Below are 13,972 nucleotides of genomic sequence, written 5' to 3'. Positions count from 1 at the left end.
ATAGAAAATTTCAGTTCGTTTTGCACAAACAAAAATAATATTAACCTATTTCTTGCAGGTATCTTCGAGTTTATGGTGGAATTTAATATACTTCATTAAAATAATAAATTAACTTTATGCATTTAATATTTCAGTAATGGAAGGAAGGTGTTAATTTTAACAAAAGAACGCGACAACGAAAGTGTAACATATTTTGTCGGCTGCTAGGAGAGAGATCTGCGATGATGAGGCGATAGTAGCGATCCTAGTGGTGGGCAACTATCCATGTTTGCATTTTTACTACATATTGACCTTCGCGACTGTATATAGTAGACTGTGATATAACTTTAAAGATCTGATTTTATAACAGGATGAAAGAGATTAGCTGACAAATATAAGTATCATATTATAGCCTACTACTAATAACGTCGTACGTTCTTATTAAATGATGTCCAGTCCTCCCCCCCACCAAAAAAAGATGGACAGATTCTTGTTAGCTGAAAGTCTATAGTACATAGCGCGATTTACAGAATAACATTCTTTGTTAGTATTTTGTTTATGTGAGGTTGTATTGTGTTGTATTTATTAACATTCCATGATATTCATACATTGCTTCACAGCTAGAATATGGAACATGTCAAACGAAAAAAAAAATCTTAATAGTACTGTAATATTACGATATTGTTAAAATGAAGTCATAAATTGAACATTTAATTCACGGTTGAGAAGGGAGTAAAAATAAAAGAAAAACAATTTCTGGTCAGTTCATTTTTTTTTATCATTCATTCATTGTGTTCTGACCAAGATAAGGTCTTTCACTGCAAACCCAGCATTCTCCAGTGTTTCCCATTTTCTGCCTTCCTCTTAGTCTCCGCATATGATCCATATATTTATCTTACTTTCGTCTATCATCTGATATCTTCTTCTGCCCTGAACTCTTCTCCCGTTCACCATTCCTTCCAGTGCATCCTTTAATAGGCAGTTTCTTCTCAGCCAGTGACCCAGCCAATTCATTTTTCTCTTTCTAATCAGTTTTAGCATCATTCTTTCTTCACCAACTCTTTCCAACACAGCTTCGTTTCTTATTGTCTGTCCATTTCACACACTCCATTCTTCTCCATATCCACATTTCAAATGCTTCTAGTATCTTACCTTCACTTCGTCGTAGTGTTCAGGTTTCTGCCTCATACAATGCCACACTCCACACAAAGCACTTCATCAGTCTCTTAGTTCTTTTTTCAGAGGTCCCAAAAGATGCTCCTTTTCTATTAAAAGCTTCCTTTCCCATTGCTATCCTCCTTTTGACTTTCTGGCAGCAGCTCATGTTACTGCTTATAGTACACCCCAAGTATTTGAAAATAAAAATTAGTTTCCCCCCACATTTAGCTACCTATCTACATCTTTGTTGCCTGTATCGTTTCGAAACTCTCAGAAGAAAATTATATTCACATTTAATAAAAAAATACATCATATTTATCTATTATTTATGACACATTAACATTTTTCTTGCAGTTTTTAAAGTGAGTTTCCGAATGATTTCCAACAGCAAACCAAATAGAGTGAATTTAAGGGAAGAGGATGGTATTTTTTGGTGAAAAATGAGTAAATTTTCGAAAAATAAGATTTTTTCCTTAAAATACTCTGTGATATGTGTGGAATATATTGTATGATATTTTGTAGGTATTTGTGCCCTTATCGGATGTTGAAACGCCATTTTTAAACTTCCTGCTCTCTGGATTTTTAAATCACACCGCCCTTTGTTTGTTGTTTCCGGAACTTCATTTTTTTTTTTCAAAACCAAATTTTTCTTTAAAATACTCTGTGATGTGTGTGGAATACGTACATTGTATAACTTTTGTGGATATCTGTGCTCTTATTGGATGTTGAGACGCCATTTTTAAAGTTCCTGCGCTCTGGATTATTAAATCACACTCCCTTTGATTGCTGTTTCTGGAACTTTATTTTTTTGCTACATTGCCAGACAAAAATCGATATAATTTTTGAAGTATTAAATATATATGTATGAAATTTAGAATACACATTCTCTAGAGTACTCGGAAACTTTTCTCTGTAACAGAATTTTCCTAATTGATTTCATTTTAGAAATAAGTCTCTCTGTTTGCAAGAAAGAAAATTAAAAAAAATGTAATTAAATTTTAATTGTTTATTTTACAAATGTAGAGATTAATATCAAAATTCTGTTATAGACAGTTTGTAGAACATGCTTTTACAAATAAATTGTAAGAAACTGTTTGAATTTATCTTTAAAAATTGCTTAGATATATCGAGTTTAGTAAAATCCTGCACTGGGTAGATTTTTGTTTTCAAATCTGGCTCCCAAAATTTTTTTTCAAAATATTTATATTTGGATGAGTTGCTATAGCCATGAGCTCTCTACATACAAAAAATTAATATTTTACACCAAATAGGAAAAACGTTTTAAAAAATACCATCCTCTCCCCTTAAATAACTCAATTACTCGTTATCTTGCTTATCTGTGCTGTGGGTTTCTGATCATGCGCAGTGTCTTGTGTCTGGGACTGAATATTCCAATGGTTCAATCTGTCTCCGGGTTACTGTACAGTCTGACACAAAAAATAACAGCTCTGTTGTAATGTGAATTAATCGAAGTCCATTTCGGGCAGCCCTTATTAATTTTTCACCTAATTTTCCCCTTCAATATAGGCTATCTTTGTTATAAATTATTAATAAATTTGATTTATAAACAGCAAAATAAAAACGAAAAGAAGCAAAACAGAGCGGAGTGGTGAATAAGAAAATCGTTGACGTGTAAATTTACACTCCCACAGAAACCGAAGGGGAGTTCATTTTGAGATTTTGACGAAAGCACATGTTTTCACTATCACCGAGGTAGTTGGCACAATTATATACGCTTTGAAACTTTCACGGTTAATTGTGTTATAGAGTACCGCTATAAGAAATGTTTTGTTTATGTGTTGCAACTGTTTTCTGTATGTCTTAATTGATGGGTGATGTTTGATTTGCAATCGCAATGTTTAAATTACGGATTGTTTAGGTTTTATTTCCATTGTGTAAGCTAATTTATTTTTCTTTTCAATTTGTTTTATGCTTAGGCCTATTTTTTGTGTACAAAACTATAGCCCTAGCATACATATGTAAAATAGGGCTACCCCCCATTGGAGATACAATAATAATAATAATAAACTTTCACGGTCCCGTATGTTAATAAAGGACCATCAGCAGCTCACGGACCGCAAGTTGAACACGTGAGGTACAGATATTTGTAGGAATCGCCAAACTCGGAGCCGTTCCCAAGGCTTCTGGCTTGATAGCCCTGACATGGGTCTGAGTGATGACGTAATGGTGACGAACAGCTGATTAAAGCATTTTGAAGTCATGGCAACGACCGTGGGATAGAAAGAGAGCCGTGGCGTGTTGCATCAAGTGAAGCGGCAAATGCAGACAACTGCATCGCGACGGGTTTTTCTTCTTTAACGCGATTTTCCCTCGTTCAGTCTTTCTTGGTTATGCAGCCCATCTTGGTTAAGAATCTTAACTTTGGTTAACTTAATACAACTTCTACCCGTTGCATAATTTCTACTCCTTCCCGCAGAAAATAATTAAAGAGATTAAAGGTGAATAAATTATAAATACGTAGAATTCAGACGCTGTCGCATACAAATTCTACAGGGTGATTAAGAAGGAATAGTACATATTTTAGGGATTGGTATTCTGGAGGAGAAAATCCACAAACGATTAGGGAAAACACGGGAATTTTACTGGAAGCAAGTAAAGAGATAGGTTTGGAAGTAAATCCCGAAAAGACAAAGTATATGATTATGTCTCGTGACCAGAATATTGTACGAAATGGAAATATAAAATTTGCAAGTTTATCTTTTGAAGAGGTGGAGAAGTTCAAATATCTGGGAGCAACAGTAACAAATATAAATGATACTCTAGAGAAAATTAATCACAGAATAAATATGGGAAATGCCTGTTATTATTCGGTTGAGAAGCTTTTATCATCCAGTCTGCTGTCGAAAAATCTGAAAGTTAGAATTTATAAAACAGTTATATTACCGGTTGTTCTGTATGGTTGTGAAACTTGGGCTCTCACTTTGAGAGAGGAACAGAGATTAAGGGTGTTAGAGAATAAGGTGCTTAGGAAAATATTTGGGGCTAAGAGGGATGAAGTTACAGGAGAATGGAGAAAGTTACACAACACAGAAATGCACGCATTGTATTCTTCACCTGACATAATTAGGAACATAAAATCCAGACGTTTGAGATAGGCAGGGCATGTAGCACGTATGGGCGAATCCAGAAATGTATATAGAGTGTTAGTTGGGAGGCCGGAGGGAAAAAGACCTTTAGGGAGGCCGAGAAGTAGAAGGGAAGATAATATTAAGATGGATTTGAGGGAGGTGGGATATGATGATAGAGAATGGATTAATCTTGCTCAGGATAGGGACCAATGGCGGGCTTATGTGAGGACGGCAATGAACCTCCGGGTTCCTTAAAAGCCAGTAAGTAAGTATTGGTATTGTGGATTTTACTGAGTAAGAAAATTAATATAAACATGTCCATTTTCTAATGGGCTTGCAGATACAGCAGTTTGAATGTCACGCAAACAAGGCTTACAAGTTCCAAGAAGGAAAGATAAATAATTTAATGTTTACATTTATTGCTTATTATAATGTGATATCAGTACATTTCAACAGTTTAATGCACTTTTCCACTCTGTTAAAGGGATGAGGGTGACATTTTGGTCAGTTCCAGTCAAAAATCGCATTTTCCTTTTCTTGTAAAAATGAATCAACAATCCCTTATTTATATGTTGAGCAAGTTTGAATGCACGAAAGCATAAAAATTACGCAATATATAAATGGCTGCACTATTGAACTTAAATTCCATACAAATTTTACAAGCTGTTTTCAGACACTTTTTTTTTTCTCAGCTCTTTTAGTCAGGTTTGAAGTGTAAAGGCTCTTACAATTTTGATGCTAGGAACATGAAATTTTAGTGCATATTTTATACACCGTGGTTAACAAAATAGCGCAAGGGTTTTATAATTAAATGAATACTTCTTGAAATAGAAAAATGAAATACGTATTTATAGTGGAAATGAAACATTTCTATTTTTAGGTATGGAGTGGTTATAAAATTTTTTCCCCCCTCCTATTTTAGTAAAGATATAGGAAAACTGATGCCTGATGTTTTTCTAAACATGTCACTGATCTTGCAAAAAATTTTTTTTCAAACATTTTACTCTAAAAATTGAGCGACCATTTCATTTTGAAATATGCACATTTTTCAAAATATTTTTATTAATAATTCAAACTAATTGACTCGCAGAAATGAAAGTTCACCACCACATTATCTGTCACACCGTGATTATATGTACAAAAAAAATCAAGGACGTAGCTATAAAAATTTCACCCATCACCCCCCTTAACAACAGTTCATTATGCCAGCCAACAATTCGTCCCTTGTGTTTTACTTCGTCTTTCATCCACACCCATAGACAAAAATCGACAGGAGTGAGGTCTGGGTACCTTGATGGCCAATATACATGACCACCACGACCGAGCCATCGTTCGGGGAATGTGAGATTTGGATGATGTCACCTGACGACTTAAATTTACAGGAGCTCCGTCATGCTGGAAGAACATGACCATCCTTCTAGTCAAGGGAGCTGCAATTAAAGTATTATTATTAGCAATTTTGAATAAAGGGTGTTTAATTCGTATAGGTTTATTCATTAATTTATTTGTCGTAGTGGTTATTCTGAAATATTTGTAATTTTAGTTTAAAAAAAAAACAAAGAACTGTTTCTCTTCACCCATTCTGAACAGTTCTGCCCTCAGAAGAGCGACATATGCTATTTTTTTGTACATAGTAAATAATACGCAGTAATTTGTAGTGTGTTGAGTACGTTGGTGTGTTGTGTGCAGATCCGAGCCCAGCAAGAAGGTGCGAGTGACCTTCTTCGAGTCCGAGAAGCCGCTGATCGTGAGCTCGCCCGAGCCATCCGACCTCACCGACGACTTGGATGCGCCTGTCGCCATGACGACAACGAGTCCTGCGTCAGACCACGCCCCGCCCTACGCCCGCCAGACCAGGTAGGATATCAGCCTACGACCACCTCGTTCAGGGGCGGCTAGTTTTAAGTCTGGCTTGATTTCTAATTCGAGAGCAGCGTAAGAATCATAATCGCCTCTTTAAAGATCTGTCGATATGTTCCTTAAAAAAAAAGTTAGTTCTCCTGGGGCCGTTTACAGAAAGAAAACACAATTTCGTTGGAAAATTTTATTGGAACAGATACAGCAGTCGTTGAGCTATTTTTCAACATATTCTCCTCATTCAGGGGCGGCTAGTTTTAAGTCTTGGCTTGATTTCTAATTCGAAAGCAGCGTAAGAATCATAATCGCCTCTTTAAGGATCTGTCGACATGTTCCTTAAAAAAAGTTAGTTCCCCTGGGGCCGTTTACAGAAAGAAAACACAATTTTATTGGAACAAATACAGCAATCGTTGAGCTATTTTTCAACATATTCTCCTCATTCAGGGGCGGCTAGTTTTAAGTCTCGGCTTGATTTCTAATTCGAGAGCAGCGTAAGAATCAAAATCGCCTCTTTAAAGATCTGTCGACATGTTCCTTAAAAAGGTTAGTTTCCCAGCGGCTGTTTACAGAAAGAAAACACAATTATATTGGAAAAATTTATTGGAACAAATACAGCAATCGTTGAGCTATTTTTCAACATATTCTTCACTGGAATTGAGACATTGTCACACCGTGGGATGGACAGAGAGGTGCAGACGGCTGTCACACACTGGTTCTGATCCCAGGCGGCTGACTTCGACACAGGGATACAAAAGTTGATCCCACGGTATGGCAAATGTCTCATTTCCGGTGGAAATATGTTCAAAAAATAGCTAAACAATTCCTGTATCTGTTCCAATAAATCTTTCCTTGAAATTGTGTTTTCTTTCTGTAAACGGCCCCAGGGAAACTTATTTTTTAGGGCTCTCGTAATTTCATTCGTGTGGCCAAAACTTGTATAAGCACTTGTTTTGACACTATGAACATGATAGAAGAAAAAAATATGGCTTTTTGTGTGCCCCCATGAGAATAATGGATTTTTTTAGTAGGTTATTTTACGACGCTTTATCAACAGCTTAGGTTATTTAGCGTCTGAATGAGATGAAGGTGATAATGCCGGTGAAATGAGTCCGGGGTCCAACACCGAAAGCTACTCAGCATTTGCTCATATTGGGTTGAGGGAAAACCCCGGAAAAAACCTCAACCAGGTAACTTGCCCCGACCGGGAATCGAACCCGGGCCACCTAGTTTCACGACCAGACGTCCTAGCCGTTACTCCACAGGTACCTCAGAACAAGAGGGCTATAATAGATACAGGGTGTCATAAACAGACTGCTACGAAGCTTCTTGTATTCACAAGCACAAAACACTTGTCTGCACTTCTGCGTTGTATTAATATTTACGTCAGTGTTTGAAATATAACCATCTCTATTACGATTTCGACATTTTTTATAATGTTAAAAAAAATTGAGCCAACCTATCAGCGTTTTCATAATATGATATACAAGACAGTAAAAGGAGGAAAGGAGCTGTGAAATTTGAAATGAATCAGACCCACTACAAATGCATTTCATTTATTTAGTAACAATATTTCTTACTTCAACATACAGGGTCAACCGTAAACAATGTCGTTAATTTCAGTAGGTTATTCTTTGAGATATTTCAAACCAAAAAAGTTTCATACAAATTTTCTCGTTTTTGCTTCCTTTTCGAGACAAAAATTGTTTTATGCAAAACATTTCATAGCGTGTTTTGGGAATACCATTGATTTAATTCCCAATATGCTCAGTCAATTTAACAGAGTAGTGTATTATGATAATAAATGATTGAAAGAATATTAGTTTTGTCTTTTTTTTTATTGTCCAATTTAATAAACCCTATTTCACCCTGAGGTATATTAGGATTATAGTTGGCATCAAAATACATATTTTATAACCAATAAACAATAGTAAATTGATAACATAAAATAGTGGTCACCGTTACAATTTACATGAATTATGTAGAAGAAGGTCCACACCTTGGAGTAACGGTTAGCAAGTCTAGCCGCGAAACCAGGTGGCCCGGGTTCGATTCCCGGTCGGGGCAAGTTACCTGGTTGAGGTTTTTTTCGGGGTTTTCCCTCAACCCAATACGAGCAAATGCTGGGTAACTTTCGGTGTTGGACCCCGGACTCATTTCACCGGCATTATCACCTTCATCTCATTCAGACGCTAAATAGCCTAAGATGTTGATAAAGTGTCGTAAAATAACCTACTAAAATAAAAAAAATGTAGAAGAATGCACCTTAGTTAAAGAATGGATCCTGTTAAAGATTAATGAGATGTTTGAGGAATAATCAATTCAAAGATATACAAGAATTTCTAACCGTTTCAGAGTAAATCACGATCTTAAAAAAATAATCAATAGTAGATTAATAAAACAAAGTTTTACTTTCACTTTCAAATTAATACTTAATTCATGAACAATGGAACAGTTAAGAGTAATAAAAGGATATTACAAGCAATGATTTACGGTTACAAGTTACATACGTGATTCAGGAACAAGTACAATAATTAAAATATAACACAAGTAATGACTTACAACTAACGAATAACGAAATTATTGAAGGGAAATATATAATGGTAGGGGCAATAAAAATATTTAAAAACAAATGTAAATAGTACAGTAAAGGAATAATAGAAAAAATGACTTAAGATTACAAATTAAACACATTCTTTTTAAAGTTTTTAGTTTTGTCTTTTAAATATGCAGAAATGTGATTCGAACAAATGTAACATTTTAAAATTCCTTCATAGAACGAAAAGTTACATTTGTTCGGATCAAATTTCAGCACATTTAAAGTACAAAACTAAAATTCTTTCAATCATTTATTACATAATACACTGCTCTTTTAAATTGACTGAGCATATTGGGAATTAAACAATTTTTATTTCGAAAAAGAGAAGAAAAACTAGCATAATTATATTGATGTCTTTTGTTCGAAGTATTTAAGAAAATAACCCTCTGAAATTATTGACATTACTTACAGTGCACCCTGTATATTGATCTTAATTACAATTAACTCGTCCACATCTGTGGAGTAACGGTCAGCTGGCTGCGAAACCAGGTGGCCCGGGTTCGAATCCCGGTTGGGGCAAGTTACCTGGTTGAGGTTTTTTCCGGGGTTTTCCCTCAACCCAATACGAGCAAATGCTGGGTAACTTTCGGTGCTGGACCCCGGGCGTCGTAAAATAACCCAATAAAAAAAAATAATTAACTCACCTTTCATCGTCTCCCGGTATTCTGAACAAATATTTGCTTGGATTGCTGTTCTTGTTTCTACACTTGAAATAATCGTATTTCATACACGAGGCCATTGCAACAATCTAACATGAAACTACTAGAATTTAAACTGGAATTGAAAACTTCTTCCTTATCAAGGCTGATAACTTAAACCAAGAACACGCATGTCTAGAATTCAGTGGCCGAATGTTGATAAGAAATAATGGTTGGCGCTCTCAATGGGAAATACAAGAGTTAAGCAGCGATTTACAAGGAGAAATACAATAATGAACCCTCGTTCTTTATAGCCCTCTTGCCTCTGAATCCTTTAGTACAGTCAGGGCAACTAGTCAGGGCAACTCATTAAAAGCAGACTCTCGTCCAGTCTCTTTGCGCAATACTATAAACCGATTCTGTTCCCGTGTAGTGGTTGGAATACAGAACACCCTGTAGCTTGCCTCTCTATGATTGAGCAGTAGTTCATGCAGTTTTAAAACTTAAAACAACTGAAAAGAATGCTAGAAGTTTTTCCGACATTAAGTTCATCAAACGGTGCTAGTCCTGAGATTTCACCGTGGCATATTTTTACTATTTGAGATGATAGACGATATATTAAATTAGAGTACGAATTATAGAAACGAAAATAGATAAACCCAAAGCACCTTCACAGACAGAAAATGTTTAAAAAAATATTCTAAAAATAATTCATAATTAAAACCATTGAAATAAATATATAATATTAAAAGTAATACTTACTTACGTACTTACTGGCTTTTAAGGAACCCGGAGGTTCATTGCCGTCCTCACATAAGCCCGCCATTGGTCCCTATCCTGAGCAAGATTAATCCAGTCTCTACCATCATATCCCACCTTCCTCAAATCCATTTTAATATTATCTTCCCATCTACGTCTCGGCCTCCCTAAAGGTCTTTTTCTCTCGACCTCCCAACTAACACTCTATATGCATTTCTGGATTCGCCCATACGTGCTACATGCCCTGCCCATCTCAAACGTCTGGATTTAATGTTCCTAATTATGTCAGGTGAAGAATGCAATGCGTGCAGTTCTGTGTTGTGTAACTTTCTCCATTCTCCTGTAACTTCATCCCTCTTAGTCCCAAATATTTTCCTAAGCACCTTATTCTCAAACACCCTTAACCTATGTTCCTCTCTCAAAGTGAGAGTCCAATTTTCACAACCATAAAGAAGAACCGGTAATATAACTGTTTTATAAATTCTAACTTTCAGATTTTTTGACAGCAGACTGGATGATAAAAGCTTCTCAACCGAATAATAACAGGAATTTCCCATATTTATTCTGTGTTTAATTTCCTCCCGAGTATCATTTATATTTGTTACTGTTGCTCCAAGGTATTTGAACTTCTCCACCTCTTCAAAAGATAAATTTCCAATTTTTAAATTAGAAGAAGAAACTCAAACACCACAAAAAGAAATAATAGAAAAAAATCATTGATTTTAATCATTTAACAAAAATATTGGTCGTGTAAACCAAAAATAAGGAACACCTTTTAAAACTTCAGAAAAAAAGATTAGCTATATCTTTTAATTAATTCCCAAAACTAATATTTTAAATAAACTACTTTCTGACATTAAAAATATTTTGTGCGAGATCGTGCGTATGTGCTTGGTTTCCGCACAAAACCAATCCGCGGAAAGTCTAAAATTCCACATTCAGTATTCCCAACCTAACACACATAACAATTTCCCTCTTCTTACAGCTTAAGTGACATATTGATTTTACTGCTTTAGGCTTTTAACATATTATTTTTAGAGACGTTCAATATAATAATAATTATAAATTGGAAACTTACCACTACAATTTCACCTAAATTGTACTGTTAATTATTGTTTTTAAATATTTGCAAAAATTAAGTAAACTCTACAACTCCACTAAAGTTACTGCATTCGTGATGCAAGTAACATTAAGGAAGCCGTGAAAAAATCGACAAGATTCCATAGACTGGGGGGAAAAAAGACAGACGTATATCACGGCCTGCTGGAGTATAGTAAGCACAGAAAACATTTTAAAGCAACAATGTTGAAGATAGATATTTTTGTTTTGCAAATTTGCCATCATTGAACAGAAACCAAGATGGAGATTTCATTGCAACTAATTAGAAATTCCTCTTCCAGGTATGTAATAAACGATCTTCGCACAAAATAACGTACGATACACGAGCGGTATGTTTTCTTTCAATTCTCGGAAATTAAAAAAGCTCAACTACGTTTCGCTTTTTCAAACTTTTCCTCGAACATGAAAACTTCAACATACCGTTCTTGTAACGCATATTACTATTAATTACAATATTAACCACAAGAATGTTCTTTACACAGATAAATCACTCATTAGGCTAGCAATAGGACTTATACTGCGAATTCAAGATGGAGAATGTTATAGAGAAACAGGAATACCCCGAGCAAAGCCTCCTTAACTTTTTTATCCTCAAATTCCATCACGACCATCTAACCCGGGCCGTTGAATGGAAGGTAGTGTGCTAGAATAGCACCGAGCAACAGAACGGGTTAGGATTGGGCGAGTGAAGAAGGTTGGTTGTTCGTGGAGGATGCGTTATGAACTGCATAGCGGTAGGCGTGGACTTGTGTAAACGAGAGCATCTCGATAACGCAGCATGCGTGACTCCCGTGCAGTAATTGAATCAACTGATTCGGATCGTCTCTAAATGGTGCACTCTCCAGTTTATTAAAGACTATCTCCATGGTAACCAGACACTCTCAGGTGGCCGTGAATGAGCCTGAAACACGAGAGGCCGATGGATCCAGATGAAGCTGAAGGAGTCTACTACTTCATATCACCTGGCACACATGTTACAGTTAGGAAAAACCTCTAAAAAAAAACAACTCTGTAATGCAGTGATGTCAAAGCAAGCGCATTTTTCTGACCTTGACGTCGTGCGCGAGCAGCAAGCGCTAAGTATGGAAAGAGGAAGGGTTGTGTATATGAATATGCAACCTGTTGGATTACAAAAACAGTGGTGCACAAACTTCAAACGGAACGTGGAATTTTATGTCGTTATTTTTATATGGCTTCTTTCTGTTTAATATTATCTATATTGTCTGTAAAACAAAAGTACTAACACTGATTTCTTAATATTGCACTTGTGTTTTAAATCTGAATAACATAATAGAGAGTTAAGAAAGGAATATTCTCTTAAATTCCATAGTAGTATAATATTGTACTGTATTAAGTGGATGAAACACATCATTCATAAAGAAAGTGATATTCCAAAGAAAGAGATTGAGTATGACATGATAAGTTGGAATTTATATTGATGGTATCTTTAGCCTTATAAAAGTAATCAATACACTAATCAAAACAATATTACAGTACAAAGCAAAGTTACCTAGGTACTGTATCTGTTTTAAGTGTAACTAATATTACGTAACAAAACTCTTATCGCATTATGCTTTTAAGGTGATATTTGTGAGCAACTTCCTATCATCAGAATATTAAATTATTTTCTCGAAATCTGCTGAAGCTATAGAGCTGACATTTTTACAACACATGGGCACGTATCTTTTGCTTATGATGTAACAGTAGTTGCTTTGTTAATTCATTTCCTTACAAACAATTTCCATGCGAATATTTTCAAAAATTTCAATACACTATCTTCAGTAATACGTATATACGGTATATTAGATTTACGAAAACATTCTGTAAGGCTACTAAATAAATAGGCCTATACCTGAAAATTTCACTTTTCTATACGAAAAATTGAGAAAATATTTCTTTTGAATAAAAAAATCAAACTTGTGAAAAATGAGCATTAAAATTAAAACTTACATTCTTATAATGCACTTACACTTCTCAGGCAAATCTAAAAATTACCATGGATACAGTTTTAATAAGTTCTCTTCCCTTTATCTATTGAATCAGTGCTGGCCATCAGCTTGACCAAGCGGCATATACCACCTCTTTCGTCTGTCTCTTTCCTTTCCGCTGTAAAGCGCTCAGGCTGTCCTCGGCTCTAAAGCGCGCGCTTGCTCCTGTGGGCATCAATTGACATGCCTGCTTTAATGGGTCCAAGTGGGTTTTGAATCAACGTCCGAGACAACCTCGGACCAAGACACCAGGGACCTGGTACACCATTAAACTTTTTATTTGCAGTTGACACTTTTCATTGCAGTTTCTGTTCAACTGACCGAACTTTTGATGTTAAAAGACGAAAGAGTATTACATTACTATGGAAAGAGAGAGATTTTTCTCACAGCGATTTTCTTAAACTGCATTTCTTTCATTTTTTCCTCATAACTGCGATTCTTAAATTGTATTTTTCATAACTCTGATTCCATTTTTTTTTTCCTGTTTGTAGCTGCGATTATTTTATTTTTTCTCATAGCTGCTACTCTTTCTTTCTGTGACTTTTCTTCCCCCACCCCTCCCCAGACTTCGATTTCTCTCGTTCGTTTTACCATACGATGATTTTTCTTTTCTTTGTTTTGTCCTGGCCTTTTTTTATTTTATTTTTTTTTACATGGTGATTTTTCTCTTTGTTTTCACACGGCGATTCTCCTTTCCTTTTTTCCCCCCCTCACGGCGGTTCTTCATTTTTCCTCACGGCGATTCTTCATTTTTCTCACTGCAATTCTTCATTTTTTTTCTCACTGCAA

The 13,972-nt window shown here is 35.5% G+C and overlaps 1 protein-coding gene across 1 annotated transcript in view; it reads left to right on the top strand.

Annotated features, from left to right (window-relative positions):
• The window catches only part of LOC138704418 (uncharacterized), a 619,974-nt gene that overhangs the window by 473,954 nt on the left and 132,048 nt on the right, over nt 1–13,972 (top strand). The window contains exon 5 of the mRNA XM_069832274.1: nt 5,916–6,083. Coding sequence (XP_069688375.1) covers nt 5,916–6,083 — 168 coding nt within the window. The remainder of the gene's footprint in view (nt 1–5,915; nt 6,084–13,972) is intronic.

Source organism: Periplaneta americana, chromosome 8 (assembly GCF_040183065.1).
Source record: "Periplaneta americana isolate PAMFEO1 chromosome 8, P.americana_PAMFEO1_priV1, whole genome shotgun sequence".
NCBI classification, from domain to species: domain Eukaryota; kingdom Metazoa; phylum Arthropoda; class Insecta; order Blattodea; family Blattidae; genus Periplaneta; species Periplaneta americana.
This window is presented reverse-complemented; position numbering and strand designations above follow the sequence as displayed.